Source organism: Poecilia formosa, unplaced genomic scaffold, assembly GCF_000485575.1.
Source record: "Poecilia formosa unplaced genomic scaffold, Poecilia_formosa-5.1.2 Scaffold309, whole genome shotgun sequence".
Taxonomy (NCBI): Eukaryota; Metazoa; Chordata; class Actinopteri; order Cyprinodontiformes; family Poeciliidae; genus Poecilia; species Poecilia formosa.
In genome coordinates this window covers 198924-217719 of record NW_006800248.1, presented here as the reverse complement: position 1 = coordinate 217719, position 18796 = coordinate 198924, and the positions used below count along the sequence as shown (strand labels likewise).

Genomic DNA, 18796 nt, shown 5'->3' with positions numbered 1-18796 from the left:
TCTAAATACCTGAAACAAATACATCTGCTGTAGCTGAGTGGATATGTAACTATAACTACTCTATAAATATAATAATTGTCATAAAACAGAAACCGTCGAGGAGATTGTTGTAGTCAGCCTTTCACAACAATCAGCAACCATCTCCCGATCAACAAATCCACAAAGTAACTATCCGATTAATCCGCAAATTTACAAAATATTCAGAAAATATCTAATCGCTTCCAGCTATCCTTTATTTTCACAGCAAAACAAAGTCATCGTAAAACGACTGAAAACTTTTAAAGGACGATTCAGGAACGCTGCTGTAGGAGTGGGCTGATGACGGTCAAAGTGTCTAAACTGGTCTGAGGTGAAGTGCACATGGATGTGTGCATTAGCTGAATGGAGAGCCCTCCCTGAGTAGTGAGAGTCCAAATTTGGTCTGGAGTGGTGCTCTGTTCCCCTGTCAGACACCAGCCACCGACACCTCTGTATCCCCTGACAGACGCGGCGAGCTGCATATCAGCACACAGGCAGACGCAGAGGTTAGTCTATCGCTACGCAGCTTTGCTAATTGTTCATCTGGACAAATAATCACAAATAATCGCTGCAGTATTAAAGGGGCAGTATTATGTAAAATTAAAATTTTTGAGCTTTGTTATGTTATTCCTTCATGAAAAACATAGCTGGATTGTTGCTCTGATTCTTTCATGCATGTTTGAGAAATCTTTTAAATCTCCCGTGGCAACCATTCAGCTGTGCAAAACGTCTGGATGAACCTAGCTCAACCTTCAAGGATGAATCTCTCCCTCTGAGCTGCTGTTTCAGAGCAGACCTCCCCTCTAACTCCCCCACTCAACTCCTTCAGACTAACCACCAGTAATTAGCAACCACCTGGTGGGACTGCACATCAGCTGAGTTCATTATATGAGCTACTTCTCAGGGAAACGCTGGTAAAAAACGTTGTGAAAGGGTTAATAGAGGAGCCATGTTGAAATGACTTCCTGAAGGCGGAGTTTCAGAAAGAGCTTCTTAAAGAGGCAGAGGCCCAATTTCAATTTACTTTGTCAATCTCGAAGTAAAATGTCTTTCAAGTCAAATTTCTATATAGCATTTTTATAACAACTGAAGTTAACATAGTTACTTGATTATGCTATAAAGTGGTAAAATGTTCCTGGAAAAAACATAATTTTGCCCCTTCAACAGTTCATTTCTGCTTGGGAAAACATTCCTTTATGCAATCCAAGTTCCTTCGAAAGTACAAAACCAAAAAAATGAGGATTGAACCAGTTTTTACACTTTGTCATTACATAACTACTGTCCACTTGCTATTAAACACTGAAAGTCAGCAGCAGCCCAGACGAGATCAGCTTGAGTCATTCCGAAGCGGTTCTGCTTGGCGTCTCATCATTCTTACGGATCAGAGGAGCGAGGTGACAGTGACTCAGTGCTGCTACCGCTGCTGTCACCATTCCTCAGATGAGCTGCGAGCCATCTCAGCTATTTAGCTCCTTCCTAAATAAGCGTAACCCGCCGGCACAGCTATGCAAACCGAAGACGTTCACACTTCAGCGCCATGCGCCGCACTTGCATTCATCACACTGGATTTATTCAAACCCCCACCAGCAGCTGGAGCTTAATGTAAACATTTGGTTGAAGTAAGTGAAGTTAGTATGAAGGAAGTATTACATCTGATTTAAAATGTGTGATGAAACCACGGTGTAGACTTACAAAAGATATGCATGCAGCTAACAGGAGAATTCGAACGAGCAGATCTTCAAACTGTTCCAGGACGAGCTCCCATAAAGATTTCCCTGCAAACAGGAGAGTACAGTTACTAAAAAAAAAAAAAGAACAACATCGTAGGAACTTATCAGGAACAAACGTCAGAGACAAGAGCAAGTACCTTCTTCTGCCGGTAACTCTGTGTGCAGAGATGTGCGGGTTGATCCAAGCAGGGAAAAAAAAAAAAAAAAAGGAGAGAGAGAAGTTGTTTCATTCATTTTTTGGGTCAAACGATAGCTGTACAACCAGTTTTACTGCAGTCATTGCTAACTTTCTAGTAATATCTGATTTTAAATCACTTAGTGTAAAACATTACGGTAAAAGGCATTCAGATTTTCCATTTGCGTAAAGGTCAGGAGGGATTTAGGAGAAGGGGAGAATGCTCTATGTGACCCCCAGGTGATATTATTATAAAGCAGCTGTTAAAGTCTGGAACAACAGAGATTAACTCTGACACATGAGGGTCACTTCAGTGACCCAGGCCGTATGCCTGCAAGATCTCCAGCCACAAGAGATGATGTGTTGTCCTTAGATAGAAACTTTCTTAAGCTACTTTGAATAATTAACTGAGCTTACTATACTGTTAGATGACGTATGTGTGATTAAATTTAAATTATGTTTTTTGTAAAATGCCCCATGACGACATTTGTTGTGAATTGGCGCTGTGTAAATAAATTAAACTGACTTTATCCATGCCACCATAATTTGGCTCTGGTTAACAGGCGCAACCTGTTTACACACCACACACAAAAAAAATTGACGACACCTTACATAAGCCACACTCAGTAATGACTAATTTGTTACTATGGAAATGATGGGAAACCCTGGAGGTCAGCACTGGTGACGTCAGCCAAAATCCCTTCACAGAGCACCGGGTATCACCGATGATGTAGCTGACTTTTACCCCTGTACAGAACACGGAGCACGCCGCGTTCACGTTACAGTAGCATGCATGAAACGCGTCTCATTCACGGCAGCAACCAGCCTCAGCGGCAGGCTATGGGAACTAAAGCTGTTCCTACCGTTTAGGCCCCATTTCTCCTTCTGCCGCTTCACCTCGTCCAGAGAAAGTCCTGTGCTCTCATTGACGCAGAAATAACTGTAAACTTCTTCTACAGTCTTCGTGTGAGCGTTCTCCATGGCGGACGGCTCCTTCCCACTGAGCTTCACCTGAATTAGTCTGAGGAGACTCGGTGGCTCTTGGAAGCTGTCAGTACTTTTCGGAGAAATAATGAGTGTGCCAACTGAGAGCGTACATTCACTCTCGGTTAGCTACCGTCGGCAGTGTAACGTGTTCCCCCGGCTCCCTGTTAAGATTATCTGCACGCGAATGACGCTTTCTTTCTTTCTGTTTTCCTTTTTCTTTTTTTTTTTCTAGCAAAGGTGACCCGAACTTCTTCTTGTCCGGGTGAAGGTTAGTGTGAGGCTCCGCTGGTCTCCGCTGTTGGTGGGGACGTATCTGCGGCAGTGCTCTGTGTTCGGGACTGCATTCGGTCCAGTCCTCCCGGTGCCGTTTCCTGCCTCACCGTGGCGCAACTCTCTGTGCTTCCACTCTGTCTTCTCAGTCTGCTTTTATGAAAGCAAGGCGCCTCTCTGCTGCCTCTCTTCCCCGTGCTGCATGTGGACTCCTATCATTGGAGGAACGCTGGCAGCTGCGTTCAAACCAGTGCCAGATGAAAGAACCCAGGAAGTCGCTGGGAAGCGCGAGGCTGGAATATCGTGTTTATTTACCGCTGCCGACTCAAATTGTTAGGATTACACGCTCAGGCTCGAGGGTTTTTTTTAACCCCTCGAGTTTTGCATGGAAGTAATAAAAAGCAAATAAACAAATCATAATAAACAAAACCAAGTTGAACAACTGTAAAAATGTTCACATGTGTCTTTCCCTGGAACAAAATATGCAAATACTTAAGCCAAACAAATCTTGTGCAAGTGTTTTTTTATGATCTTTATCATGATCTGGTAGAGAACAGTTTGCAGAAAACCCTGTTCTTTTCCGCATTTTTGTCACTTTTGATTTTATCTAATAGGCCAATACGGTATCACAAAAGTGTGAATCAACAGCAAAATGATACATTGCTGACATTTTTCTGTACATGTCATAGGTCAAATTGAGAATTTTTCCATGACTTCTCGGTTGGATTTAGGTCTCTACTTTGACTAGGTCAGTGGTCTAAACCTGCATCTAAACCACTCCCGTTATTTTTGGCCAATAATGGGAGTATAAGTAGTTATACTTCTAACATTAATAGCAGTATTACAAAACTGAGAAGAGTTCTGACATATAATATAGAAAGATTTTCATTAACTATTTGCAAAAAAAAAAAAAAAAAATTACAAAAAAGTTAAATAGAAGTGTTGATGGTACAAGCATCTTTTTTTTTTCATTTCGTGCCGCTTTGGAGTTTTTTTTTTTGTTTGTTTGTTTTTTGTTTTTGGTCTTTTGGCTGTAAACAACTTATTTCCAGTGTCTTACTTTAAAAGTTTGACATTTTCTTTTAACTTTAAAATCTAAAATAAAAAACAGATTGTGGTTTCTAAATTTAAATGTTTAATTGCCTATAATAATTTTTGTTTTCCTCGGTTAATGATGCTCTCTGAGACTTTTAAATGACTACATAAGTAATATTTAGTATTCCTTTAAATAGTTTTATCGGTTTTGCAGAGCTTATGTAAAAATCTGATTGATTTAAATCATTTTAGAGAAACACAAATATAGAGCACATGTCTTTTACTTCCACACTTTACCTCACATGGAGCTTGTGATGAGTTAAAAGGAGAGTATTTATTTTTGGTTAATAAAGAAGATATTGAAAATCGACTTTTGTTTTTAGCTTTACAGCATGTTATTATGCTATTCCCTAATGAAAACATACCTGGAGTGTTGCCTTGATTCTTTCATCCCTGATTGAGAAATTCTTGAATCTCCGTGGCAACCATTCAGCTGTTCAAAACGCCTGTGTGGACTTAGCCCCGCCTTCAAGGCGCAGCTCCTCCTCAGAGCTGCAGTTTTCAAGTTTCTGCCTCACAGAGCAATATAGCTTTCCAATTCGGTTCCTTCAGACTAGCCAGCAGCAATTAGCAAATACTTGGTGGAACTGTGCGTCTGCTGGGCTCATTATAGGAGCAACTTATGAGTGAAACGGTGGTAAAAACGTTATTAAAGGATTAACAGAGGAGCCACGTTGTGATGACTTTCTGAAGTCATCACAACACGATGAAAGAGCAGGAGTTTTTAAAGAGACAGAGGCCCAATTTTAAGGTGTTAAATTATGAAGTCAAATTTCTTTAAGTCATATTTTATATATAAAGCATTTTCATAACAACTGAAGTCAACATAGTTACTCGATTGTGTTGAACAGCTCAATACTGCCCCTTTAAAACTGGAATGAGCTCATGGTCGCTGTGCAGAGCATAAACATTAGGTAGAACATTGAAGTCATGTCAGAGACAGTCACTGAACAGACAAACAGCAGCTCAGACCACAGAGAGATCATTAGTTCAGGATTACGTAATGTGATCTTAACAGAGAGTATTATTTGGCAGGATCCATAAATCCAAGTTATCAACAAAAACTGTTAAAGCTGTCAATTTGTTGAACATCTAGCAGAGCATTAGGTCAATATCTCAGCTTCGTCTCGGTTCTTAATTCAGCTGCTGGATGTTTTACAGGTCTGGCGTACATCAGCTGTTAACATGTCTTAATAAGGCGGCAAGAAGTTTCGATGCAACAACAGTGTGGCGATGCCCGGTCGGACATGAACGCACACCTCATCTGTTGGATTGGAGAGCCTCTAACGCTGTCAGCAGCAGATTAAGTTTTTGTGGCAGGCAGAGTGCAACCCTGAAGCCTCCTTGCAGATAGTTGGAGTGCTGTGAACACAGTGAGGCACTCAAACACTCCAAAGGTTATAGGATTTCTCCATTAGTCATAATAGAAGTTGGACAACAAAACATCAGATACTCGATCTCCTCTCGAGAGTAAAAACTGTGAATAGTGGGCAGACCTTTTCAGAACTGCAAACTTTAATGCAGTCAAACACATATAAAACACAGTTAGGAACTAAGGATCGATAACTTGAATGTTGCTCAATGTTATCAACAATTAGAAATGGACAAAGAATTTAACAAGCACAGGAATCTCTTATCCCCCCCCCCAGTGGTCTTGATGGTCCCAGTGAAATCCAAATCTGGACCCCACAATCCCTGCACATGGTCATGCTTTGTGCTGCCAAAAATAGCTGACCGCTGTCACACCCCAAGTGCACCACTTTGTTCGCCGATATGTTTGGACACGTTTGACTGAAAGAGTATCCTTAAAGGTGTGTAAAAAGGGATTGACAAAAGAGAAACCCCTTGACCAGAGACGTGTGTCCTTTAAGATGTGGACATTGCCAGAGGTCAGAGGTCTCAAAATATAAACTATCAAGTGAAGCTCAACATCTCTGGTCCAAAACATTTAAGAGAGGGAGAATTAACTTGGCCGATTCTGGAAACAATCCAATCTTCACAATGTTTTGGCCGTGTTACAGGAGGATGAAGGATGCAAAGCTTCATCTAGCGTAGCAAATAGACAGCGTGGGAGCATCACGTCTTCAGAGGACCAGCCTGTCCTCGCCTCCCTCCTGAATGACCTGACCAATAGAAACCTGGTTCTGAGCCTTTATGAAGCACTGCCTCTTGCACTCCATCAGCTGCTCCAGGTCCCGCCACATCTGCATCTGCTCCATGTTGGCGCTGTGGTTCTCCCTCACGACCTTCTGCTCCTCACGCAGCTTCTGAAATACAAAGATAAAAATACAAAAATAAATAAACAAAAGGCATAAAGTTGTGCAAATTTAAGGTTTTAAAACCGGTGAGTAGATATTTTGTTTCAAAAGTATTTCATAGCCAAGATATCTTAACACACCTAATTAAACCTTAATAAAGAGTTCTATAATACAATTTTGTTTTTTATTTAGGTTTTAATGATAATATGGCTACAATATGTAATTTGTCTTCTTTTTCTTCAGAGGTGTAAGTGTTTGTTTAAAAAAAATCCACAAATAGATTTTCTTAATTGTAGGTTTGGTCCCTGAACGTTGATTTAAAGAACACCAGCTAAAGTAGGGCTGGGCTTAAAAAAAAATAAAAAAAAATCTCAGATTTTTATTTCATACCAGATCCGATTTTATTAGATTTTTTAAAAACTTTCTTTTCTAAAAACTTTTTTACAACTGACAGAAAATATGTTTAAAAAGTGTTTTTTGTTCCAATCCCTCCTTCTGTGAGTTGTACAATGGAGTATTAGTGACAAGCTACAATAAGTTTAGCTTAATTACGAGAATTTGCTCATTATATTAGCAGAATAAAGACAGTTTTATCAGAAAAATGTCCTAAAATTATAAGAGAAAATTACTTTGATGAGAAAAAAAAATCTTGTGGAGTTATGAGGATATGACATGACCAAACTATCCCGTGTGTTTTTCTTCAAAATAAAGTCGTAAATAAATGGCTTCAGAGTTCTGCAGTCTGATGCAGATGTATTAGAAGATGAAGCATTTGATTATCTGTAAGATGGATCTCAAAGTCTAATTTTACAAGATGCTCAACATCTTGTAAAATTGCTTTTTTATTTGTTGTGTTGCAGTTATCATAAAATTACTACTTTATTCTTGTTATATTATAACTTTATTCTCATAATTAAAAAAAAAAAAAAAAGTCATATCATTGTTAATATTCCACCGTAGTGATGACCTGCCACCTGAATTCACTGAAGCTGTAAAACACACTTGTTAAACAAGACGGCCGCCCTGGACAAGCTGATGTCTATGGGAACTATGGAAACCCAAGTAGTGCATTAATGAAAAAAATATAAATAATAATAAAAAATCCAGATTTTCCAAAAGTTAAATCTTCAAAAATTCAGTTAATTGATATATCGCCCAGCCCTAAATAAAAGGTAAAATTCTACACATGAAAATATCTATAGCTTGAATCTGTAAGACTCCAGCTGTGTGAGCTTCCCATAAACCTTCGTTTCCAATCTGTCAGCCTTCAGACTGTTTTTTGGCAGAATAAGGGAACATTTCCAAGAACACATCTTTTGCTTCATCTTAGTCAGCGCTTAGATCGTCTCCTCTCACCTTGCCAAGTAATTCCTGCTCTGCAATGTTCTTCATGTACACTTCCCTGCAACGGAGCAGCAGAACAAAACAAAAAACACATAAACGGATGGGGTGAGAAAAGTCACTTTTCACCCGGTGATTTTTGTTTAGAAAAGGTGTGTCAATTCAGCTTATCTTTATTCTGAAAGGTGTGGTAATCTGACTTTCTTCTGTACAGTCAGTAGAAAGTGTCAGCAGATTAATGCTTATGTAATAAGAGTCTTAGGTAAAGAAAAACGGATGTGGTTCCGGCGAGCAGCTGGCAGGCCAAGCCCGACAGGCTCACCTGATGGTCTTCTTCTTCTCCTGTGGATCAGATGACACATAGGCCTTCATCTCTCCAGCAGCGCGCTGAATTTGCATCTCAATGATCTGCAGATGACAGAGATGCAAAGATCACCGTTTTAATTGTGGCGGTGGGTGTTTTGTAACCAAACACCCACCGCCACAGGTCTCTTGGAAAATGTTCCCGCTGTAGATGGAAAAATAAAATTTTAATGGGGCAGCATTATGTATTTTCCAGGCCATTCTATAGTACAATCAAGTAACTGTTACTTGATTGTTATAAAAATCCTGTATATATCAAATATGACTTAAAAGAAATTTGACTTCATAATTTAACACCTTGAAACTGGGCCTCTGTCTCTTTAGAAAACTCCTGCTGTTTCTGGAACTCCGCCTTCAGGAAGTCAGCACAACATGGCTCCTGTATTAACCCTTTAACAGCATTTTACCAGCGTTTCACTGAGATGTAGATCCTATAATGAGCTCAGCTGCTGTTTGCTAATTGCTGTTGGCTAGTCTGAAGGAGCTGAGTGGGAGAGTCACAGCGGAGGGCTGCTCTGTGAGGCGGACGTTTTGAAACTGTAGCTCTGAGGGGGAGCTTTGTTCTTGAAGGCGGAGCTAGGTTAACCCAGGTGTTTTGAACAATTAATAGTTGCCATTCAGATTAAAGGATTGCTCAGACATGCATGATAGAATCAAATCAACACTCCAGGTATGTTCATTATGAACGAATAACATTATACCATGATAGAAAGAAAAAAAAAATCGATTATACATAATACTGCTCCTTTAAATCTTTCTATATTTGTTTAAGGAATGACAAAGCCAATGTGGCAAAAATGGTGTTTTTCTTCAGCAATAAACAATAATTTAGCAAAATCACTGGCCTCTGACATAGAGTTGATGTAATGGTATCGGTTTTCGTTCTGGGCCATCTCCTCCCTCAGCGCTTTCACCTCCTGTGATTTGATAAATGAGGACAATTTTCATCATAAGCAAAAAGGACGGAAAACATTTAATTCTCGCATAACCATAAGAAGCATGAACAAAAATAAGTAAAATGAACTTTACCTGTTCCAGTTTGGATCTGTTGCTCTCCAAACCAGCAGCACAACTTTCATACTGGGCCTTCTTCTCCTCATACTCTTGATTCAGCTCCTGATATGAATGCATTCCCATGGATTGGGCAAAAGAAAAGAAGGAATAAAAACCAAGAACATTACCATCAAGTAAATAGCAGGAAAACCAAGAAGTGCAGGATAATGTCTCAGCTGGTATTTTAGCAGTTTCATGTCCCACAGGCACTAACTAAATCTATTTCTGTCTTCCTGTATTAGTAGACATTAGCCAGTAAGATGAAAGAGCAATTCTGGGAACACATGTAGGAAAATTTAATCCTCAGCTCCCGCTCAGCAATGTGGGGGGGCTTTCCCATTGTGTATGTTATTCAAGGACTATGTAAATCGTCCCTAATGGACTTTATTCAGGATAACACACAATATGAGTTAAACCCCAATTTGTTTACAGAGGACGGCGTTAAAATCCCTGCATTTGTTTTTACGTTAATGACAGATTTTGCTCCGAGACATTCCAGTCCACACTAACAGCGTTAAGTGAAAAATCCTGATGCGTTGTGGTTCTGGACGGTCACATGTCTTGGTGGGATGAAATTATTACGTCCCATTCATATCCTGTTAGTCACCCAGGGGAGCTGTCAGCGACGGTCTATTTTAGTTGGAGCTTTTAGTCAGAATCTGTTGCACATAAAGGAGTGACCAAATGGTTACGGCAGCAGAACCTCAAGGTTTTTCTGACACTCACCACTCGCCGCTGTCTCAGTGACCTCAGCTCTTTAATAATTGGGGCGAGAGCGGATTTCTTCTCCACAATCATCGAGTTCAACTTCTTCACCTGAAAAAAGCATGTGGCAACAATGCAGACTGCATTACGGCACGGAAAACGTGATAAATCTTAAAGACATCTTAAAAAATAGACAAAGAGCGAAGGGAGGGGGAAAAACAGAGCATAACTCAAATTGAAGGCCTTTTAAGATCTTTTAAAGACCATTATGAATGAAATTTAAGACCTCTAAATGTGCAAAAGAAAATTGCACAACTTATGTAGTAATTAGTCCAAGCTTTTTAGCACAGAATGAACGTAGCATCGTACGGGTTGGCATCTGAAGTGAGCCAGTGGCGAACACAAACGACATCCAGCCAACTAGTAATAAATTCACACTTAACAATACATGCAAAAAACAACAACAAGCTAGCTAGCTTGCAAGGGTGCACTAGCAGCTGGTTAGCCTTTACTGCCTCAAGTCACAGAACGCAGTGTGAAGTTCAAACACTTGCCTGACATTCCAGTAAAACTACATCAAATATTCTAAATTAAATAGTCCTGCAATAACAAAAATGTAAGACCTGTGATTGACAAATTTCAGGTTAACTTACATTTTTCACATGAATTTAAGACATTTCAAGGCCTCAATTTTAGGTAAATGAATTTAAGACTTTTTAAGGGTGCGTGGACACCCTGCGGTCACAAAGCCACGCACTGCCAAATCAACATGGACCCATGTAAGAGGAGAATAATATGTTAATACGTTTGTTGTCAGGCTATTCCTTCACCACATGAGCTGTGTGTTTGAGGCCATTGTTATATCTTTTATTATGAGGTCTTTAACCTTTCAATAGGACCTTTTGGCTAAAAGACAACTATAAAACATTGACAGTGTGGATGATGTTCTTGGAGTTGAATACTTTTTCTTTGTTTACGCCAAATTGTGGCAACCTTGTTGTGGCTAAGCAATTCATTTTTTGAGTCATCTAACCACAAAACAGAAAGTCTCTGCCAAAATCAAGTTTTTAAAAAGGTCAAACGGGATTTTCTGTACCTTACTCAGAGGAGTTTTCACCTCAGTCTGCTGTTTATCACCTTCTGAATGAATGAAAACAGCTGTTCCTGACTGATTGAGGGTAATTAGAATTCTTTAAACTCATGACAGGATTTCCCCCAGAAAACTTGCTAAGCCCAGTGGTCGGGGTGCTGAGGCGGCCCACTGTGTTTTTGTATTAAAATATGTTAAATTGACAGGAAATTTGATATTACTGGGTAACTACATATGTTACAGGAAGACATTGTCAGTGACATGCTATTTAAATCCACATCTATAGAATTTCAAAAACAACAAATCTAAAAAAATACAATTAAAATAAATATGAATTATTTGCACTTCTACTAAATCCAAATTAAGTCAGCCACTCCTGAAGGACCCCCAGGCCCTATGGGGCCCCATAAATGCTAATATTTTAACACAGACCACAGATATAGAAATGTAACTAACAATTGTTTATTGAGAATATAAATGCTGCTGAATTTTATTGAATGGTATGCATAGATAAATTAAAAGATTTTAAATTGCTTAACATTTAAATTTAAGATTTTAAGGAGCTAGAAAGGTTCATTTGTAACAGTCTAAAGAACAATCTTCATAGTTAGATTGTTTTGTTACCATAGCTACAATCTTATTCCTCTCAGTTTAACCTTTGAGTTTGAGCTCTGTTTGTTCACAAATACATTTCAGTAAATTATAACGATAAATGATTGCTGTTGAGGTTGGATAATGAAACTCTCATAAATCTCTCAGATTTCTCTAAATTTGTGTTGAAATGCAGTTAGTGGTGCTGATGTGCTTAGAAGGAAGAGAGGCCCCTCAATCAAAGTCATCCAGAAATTATTAGTAAAATGCTCAGTGCAGCAAAGACATTTTCAGTTAAAAAAAAAAAAAAAAAAAGCAACAAAAGATTACTTTGAATCTGAATCAGTCAGGATACTGAATTATTTCGGACTCACTTTAAGAACCAAACACTTCTTCACAACAATTCTAAAGAAACTGCTGCTGAAGGTAAGTCCCGTTTAAATAAAAATAGGACTCTAAGTGAGTGTAGCAGCTTTTTATTGTTGATGTCTGTATCCAATGTGAGAAAAACTCCAATGGTCTACATAGAAGTTGCCCTCTAGCTTGTTGCGACAAGTCGAAACATGAAACACTTACGCAGTGAGCCAGCATGCACCACTACACCACAGCTCTGGAACTGAAGCAGCCAAATATCCAGCTGTTTATTTTGTTAGTTCTACATGTGCTACTCACATGGTATCAATCCTATCTGCACGGTAAAAAAAAGAAGAAAAAATGTAAAAAGAGTGACGACGACGATGTTGGTTCCAGTCTAACAGGTCACAACCGCAGTAATAAAGTGAAGTTGCTTATTTCGAGCAAAGCCCTCAAGCAGTACTAATACCTTTTGAAAATGTTCCTTTCACATTTTTAATTCTGCACAACTTTGTATCACATGAAATCTTAATATAATATAGTGAAGTTGAGCAAATGTGAACAAGTTCAAAGGGTATGAATACCTTTGTAACTGAGTAGATGGCTGAAATAAACAATCCCCCACATTTACTTCCCCTTTATGTTAGCTATACTGTCTGCTTTAGTCTGAAAAAATGGCAGCCAGAACTCAAAGCTCAAACATATGACATGTCTATTCTTTAGTTTTCTTCCAAAGTGACAAACCTGCACACTAGTGGTTTTGTTCCACCTCTGATTATCAATAGTAACTGTATCACACTTTAAAATGTATATGCTGTCCTTAAATTATGATAAAGTATTTGTTTTTGAATGACTTTTGATATTAATAAGGCCAAAATTATAGCTTTTGTGTCTAATGTAATTTACAATTCCGTTATTTGGTGTAGGCAGGAGTTTAATAAGACAGCTGAGGGTCACGCAAGAGTCCTTTGACAACACATTAATGACTTTTGTCTTCACCAAAGAGTGGAATCTATACCATAAAAAGAAACAAAATCAAAAAAAACCCAGCATTCTCCAAATAAATTGAGAAGTCTTAGAAACTGCCAGTCTTCATCAGTGAGCCAACTGGTTCCCACCAGTGAGCACTTAGTATACTCACCATTTCAGACATGTCGTCCAGAGTGCGGCCCTTCTTCTCGTCCAGGTCGCTCTTGATGGCGGAGACCCTCTCCAGTTCCTCCTGAGTGTCGCTGTATCCAGAGATGCCCTTCTGGGCCTCCACAGTTTGCTGCGACACACAGAGTAGGGAAGCATTTTTAAAAAGGTCTTAATAAAATCACTAATATCCTGTATTGTACACAAACGCAGAAGAAACAGTCAGAAAAAGTGTTGCAACTTTAGGGCTGCAACAAACAATAACAAATGGGATAATAGATTATTCTATCGATGATTCTGACGATTAATCAGATTTTAAAATATGGAACATTCTGTAGATTTTTCATTCAACCACTTAAGCCTTTTTATACAATATTAGGACTACGTTAAAAATGTAAATAAACAAATTATTTAATTCCTCTTATAAATAAGAAAATAAATGTTTTATAACCTAAAAGCAATAGCGTAGCATTCTTTTAATATGTGCTAAGGATGCATTTGTAGCTAAAAAATAATTTTGACATCATTTAACAGAATTTGAACAGAGTGAAGCTGAATTTTTGCCACCTGAGGCACCTTGTCTGTAGAACATATCTACAGACAAGAAAAGTTTTTTTTCTCTAAAATGTAAAATGCATTTATATTTTGTACAGTTTTGCTTAATTACTGATTTGACTCTGTTATTCTTTTAGCAAGGGGCCTTTTATTGAGTTTCTCTGCTCCAGTTAATGATTAATTGATTACTAAATTAGTTGACAATTATTAATTGTTTCAGCCCTACGCAACTTAAACACTGAAGAACTAAAATATAGGGGGTTTTTTAATGCAAAAGTTAAAAACTATTTTTTTAAAAAAAGGAATAATGCCATAATCAAGGGCAATAAAATGTCATCTGTTACTAATGTGGTGTCTAATAAAAAAAAGGTTGTGGAATGCAACAAGAATCCAGCTGAGAAAAAAAAAAAAAGATCCAGCCCCTGTGAAGAAGAGGACATGTTGTCAGCCTGCCATGTGATCAGAAGCAAAAACTTGCTTTAACAAATCCTAATGTGGGATGCAGACAGAGGAGGAGCAGCAGATGCAGCTGTCAGAAATAGTAGCTCGGCCTGCGTCAGACAGGCCGTCAACAAGTCAGGTAATCTGACCGCGCGAAGGTGTGAAGCCATTTCCACGAAGCTTCTGTCACTTCACTGTAAAAACAAGCTGCAGATGGAGAGAAAACAGTGCATCTGGAGAAGCACACAGTCTGAATAATGCAAGGCAGAGGGATTGGTTAAGGAGGCTTTTCTGACCTAAAGGAGAACAAGGAAAGCAGCAGGGAGGACACCATCTGGCTCTTTAGCATTTTGGCTAATTCAGCTGGTCAAACAAAGCAACAGTTCAAGGTTAGCTCTCAGTACAGAGACAAAAAAAATTACAGATTGAGAGAAAGTTATAAGAGGGAAGCCAATAGTTTCTAATGAATTAGACATTTTTTCAAAGCATGGGCCATTTCTAAAAGATAAAATATAGGTACTTATTCTCCTTTCTCCTTTTCAAATACACGTTTTTATGAAGGCTGCTCTAGAATAAGTTTGGCCACCAGTGAGGCTGAAATGATCAATCAGATTAATTGTGATGAACCAATATTGAAATAATCATCAGTTAATTTAGTAATCCATTAATCGTTAACTGGAGTATATAAAATGAAAAAAGTAATCTGCTAAAAGAACAACATACTCAGAAGTCAAAACTGCACAAAAAGCACAAAACCCTTAATCTGGAAATATGTTCTACCTAAAATTCCTCAAATGACAAGATTCAAATTCTGTAAAAAAAAAAAAAAAAAAAAAAAAAAAAAAAAGGGTTATTAAATGGTTAATCTAAAAAATAATCAACAGATCAGCCCCACTGATTCTACGTTAGGCAGAAAGGTCTGAGTTTTTCACATGTTGATGTTAGGAGTATGTTTTTTACCTGCAGATGCATTTTTTGCTCCAAATGATCAAGCATTCACTGAAAGAATGTTGTGTTATTGTACAAATGTTTATTTTCTTATATAAAATAAAGTCATTTAATTATTTGTTTATTTGCATCTTTTGATTATTATGTACAAAAAGCCTTAGGCGGTTAAGTTTAAAATCTGTAGAATGTGCCTTTTTTTTATCCGATAAATCGATTAATCGTCAAAAGAATCAATGGAGTAATGGACGACCATGATAATCGTTAGCTGCAGCCGGAGTTACCAGTTTCTGCTGGACGATGTCGTGTTTCTGTCTGAGAAGCTCCTCTGTCCGCTGTAGGACTCCATATTCGGCTCTTAGCTCAGCAAGTTCCTGCCTCCTCTTCTTGTAGGTTGTTCCTTTGCTGCGCAATTTTGCCACTAAGCGTTTCAGCTAAAAGAAAAAAAAAAGAAAAAGAAATACTTAAGAAAAAAATCTTAATAATTGTCTTAATGCAGTGCAGTACATCAACAACACTTCAAACATTTCAAAGATGTAGAAGAAAAATAAACTTTAAGCAGGACCGTCACAATAACAAATATTGCAAAAGGTTAAATTGTCCGAAATTATTGCAATAAATGATAATTTTGTCATTTTGAGAACATTTTCAAATAATAATAGTAACAGCGTATTAATGGAAGAATACTCACTTATATTATAATTATAGATAAACACATGAGCATTTTATTTCTGAAGAATATTTAACGCTGGAACTGGAAAAACAACCAAAACAACAATAATTCAAACAGATTATGAGTCTCTGTAACTAAAATTGCATTTCAAAACAAATTAGGGGACGATTGCTGTTTAACTGGAGATTATGGAGCTCATTTTCATTTATTGTGTGGTTAATTGATTTATTGATTATTGTGACAGGCCCAACTGTAAGCATATAAAAAAAATGAATATGGCATCACTACCAAAAACATTCACTGTCTGTATGGAAAATACAGGATGAAGTTGACAACAGCTGAGATAGTGGAAGGCCTCAGGAGGAACTGAAGGGATTAGAGAACTACAGAGGGGCAGTGGGAGCAAGGGGGATCCGTGTCACGATCTGGAGGTTTACGGTCAGCTGAGGACGGCAAAAATTTCCATCAAACGAAACAACTTGTTTGGAGTGGATATTCGGTCAGTCTCCACGCCGCAGTCTGCCGGGACGCGCTGAAACTCCTCCACAATGAAGAGCAGCTATAAATGACCACAGACACGGGAGAACAGCCCCAGAAATCACAGAATGTGCTTTGAGTCCCGTGGGCATCCATGAAGCCAGAACTGTGTGTGTATGTGTGAGAGAGGAATGGCCGGCTGCGTGCAGTTGTGCATGCACGTTTATTCTTTTGCGTATTTTGGGACGTCAAGGGCAGACACGGGCGGTGAGAGGAGTTAGCGCAACGGACTAATCCAGCATGGTGTCCGCACGACATCGTGTCCCCAAACACAACAACTGCTGTGAAACCGGACTGCAGCTCAGCCGGTGGTCGTAACTCGGACATGCGGCTCATTCACACCCATGGTGTCCCATGAAAACATTTACAGGAACGTCTACGAATGCACGCATGTTTCCTGCAGCTTCACATGTGTAAAGACTCGCTTTTTTCTTTTTTTGGGCTATTCGTTGTAAAATAGCTCAAGGTCAGTCACTTCTGATGAACAGCTGTGAATGTCCTGCCACAGATTCTCTGTCGGCATTAGGTCAGGACTTTGACTGGGCCTTTGATCCAGGGTTGGGAAAAAAAAAATCAATAACAAACGTGTCTTGATAGACACATGATCAACATCAACACATAATACGTCTGAAAGAATGTTTAATGTTTAATAACACTGAACTCCGATCCCCAACCGCACAGCATTCTGGGGGATGGAGGCAGAGGAAAGGCTTTAGCCGCAACTTCCCACAGCTAGCTAAACCAAGTGGGTGGCATCAATTAAATCACTCACTCTGGTTACCTAGCAACAACCTGTGTGTACAACAGTCTGTACATACAGCTGAACCTTGTTAACTAATTAGGTGATGCTAACAGTTATCGGAGTTAAGGGGGCTAATTACAAGGGCTAATTAAAAACCTTTCAGATTTTTATTTTACATCGGATTAAAGGGGCGGTATTATGTGTTTTCCAGACATATATTGCCGTTTTATAGCACAATCAAGTAACTATGTTAACTTCAGTTGTTACAAAAATGGTTTACATATCAAATGTCATTTAAAAGAAATTCAAATTCATAATTTAACTCCTTAAAACTGGGCCTGTGTCTCTTTAAAAAGCTCTTCTTTCAAAAAGTCATCACAACATGGCTCCTCTGTAAACCATTTAACAATGATTTTTTGTTTTTTTAAACCAGCTATGCACTGTGAGTAGCTTGTATGATGATCTCAACAGGGAATAACTTTGTAACATAATGTAAAACTAAAAAATATATATTTTACATAATACTGCTTCTTTAAAAAGAAAAAGTTAAGTGTGTGTTTGCAAAGTCACAAAAGTGTGAAAAGGGCTTTGGCAAAGCACTGCACTAATACAGAATATTATATTTTTGATCAGATTCCATACCTTTCAGGTTCTCCATTTTACTATAAAAAACATTGTGACACAGATTTAAACAGCTGACGATGCATCTCGTTTGAGACTAGCTTCCTGTTACTGGTCAAACATCGCTGAACAGATGCAGGCTTGGCCCTCAGAGGGTCCATGCAGTTGGCTGGAGGAATGTGATGGCACACAGTCGTCAGAATGGAAAATACCTCTGATAAAGTGATCATCTCCACCACGGCTGATTTCCCAAAATGACAGCGCAGTCTGATAAGTAGAGTCTGACCAAACATTTTCCACTAACTTCATTCATGAGACGGTTCAAGGAACTCTTTGTCTCAACAAACTGCTTCTACTTGTAATCCGAGTTAGTTTTAGTCTCCCCATTTCAGTCTACTGACTGTGAAATATGAATGAAATATAGACGAAAAGACAGCAAGGATAGCTATCTTTTAGCTATCTTTTGCAGCTATCCTTGCAAAAGATAGCTGACTTTTTAAAGCTGCAGGAAGAAACTTTCAGAAAAACAATATTTTTCACATATTAGTTGAAATTGTCTCTATGTATTGACGGTGTGGTATAAGAAAGATAATCACACTGCTTTCTCCCAGCGCAAAGTAGAAACAACCAATCAGAGCCATGAGGCGGGTCTTAACGCCGCCAATCACAATCTCGTGTGGCGAGGAAAAGTTAGGACAATTCCAAAGGCTCCTGACCGACAGGGGGGTCCCCATAAAATAGTTTTCTTTTCTTCATAGAAATAGGGGGGAAGGGGGGAGAAATAGTTGATTAAAAAATTAATAGTATCATGATTTTAAGTTGTTTTACGAAGTAAAAAGTAAATGTTACCACATATTTTCACTGAACACCCTGGATGAAATGGTTCGTTCCTGCTTAGCGCTTGACAATGTTCAGCAACAGTCAGAACAAGACAAGGATACGGAAGCGCATTGCTATCATGCAGGAAAAAAAAAATTAGATCGCTATCTCGTTATTACGGAAGCGCATTGCTATCATGCAGGAAAAAAAAAATTCGATCGCTATCTCGTTATAACGAGTTACGTATCTCGTTTTAACGAGTTACTATCTCGTTTTAACGACTTAAGTATCTCGTT

The 18796-nt window shown here is 38.6% G+C and overlaps 2 protein-coding genes across 3 annotated transcripts in view; both read right to left on the bottom strand.

The window, feature by feature from the left end:
* The window catches only part of atp2a2a (ATPase sarcoplasmic/endoplasmic reticulum Ca2+ transporting 2a), a 28277-nt gene extending 24830 nt beyond the window's left edge, over positions 1 to 3447 (bottom strand). Inside the window, exons 1-3 of one of the 2 annotated variants that reach the window (XM_016661072.1) lie at positions 2787 to 3447; positions 1886 to 1903; positions 1711 to 1793 (exon numbers count right to left, since the gene is read on the bottom strand). In XM_016661072.1, the coding sequence (XP_016516558.1) occupies positions 1711 to 1793; positions 1886 to 1903; positions 2787 to 2904 (219 nt within the window). In that variant the 5' untranslated portion in view covers positions 2905 to 3447. The remainder of the gene's footprint in view (positions 1 to 1710; positions 1794 to 1885; positions 1904 to 2786) is intronic. The other variant, XM_007572841.2, reaches the window with a different exon arrangement.
* A 2325-nt stretch (positions 3448 to 5772) lies between these two features.
* Positions 5773 to 18796, bottom strand: part of ift81 (intraflagellar transport 81 homolog) — a 29307-nt gene continuing 16283 nt past the window's right edge. Inside the window, exons 11-18 of the mRNA XM_007572840.2 lie at positions 15393 to 15542; positions 13172 to 13300; positions 10017 to 10106; positions 9267 to 9353; positions 9083 to 9154; positions 8197 to 8282; positions 7890 to 7935; positions 5773 to 6542 (exon numbers count right to left, since the gene is read on the bottom strand). Of these exons, the coding sequence (XP_007572902.1) occupies positions 6360 to 6542; positions 7890 to 7935; positions 8197 to 8282; positions 9083 to 9154; positions 9267 to 9353; positions 10017 to 10106; positions 13172 to 13300; positions 15393 to 15542 (843 nt within the window). The 3' untranslated portion in view covers positions 5773 to 6359. The remainder of the gene's footprint in view (positions 6543 to 7889; positions 7936 to 8196; positions 8283 to 9082; positions 9155 to 9266; positions 9354 to 10016; positions 10107 to 13171; positions 13301 to 15392; positions 15543 to 18796) is intronic.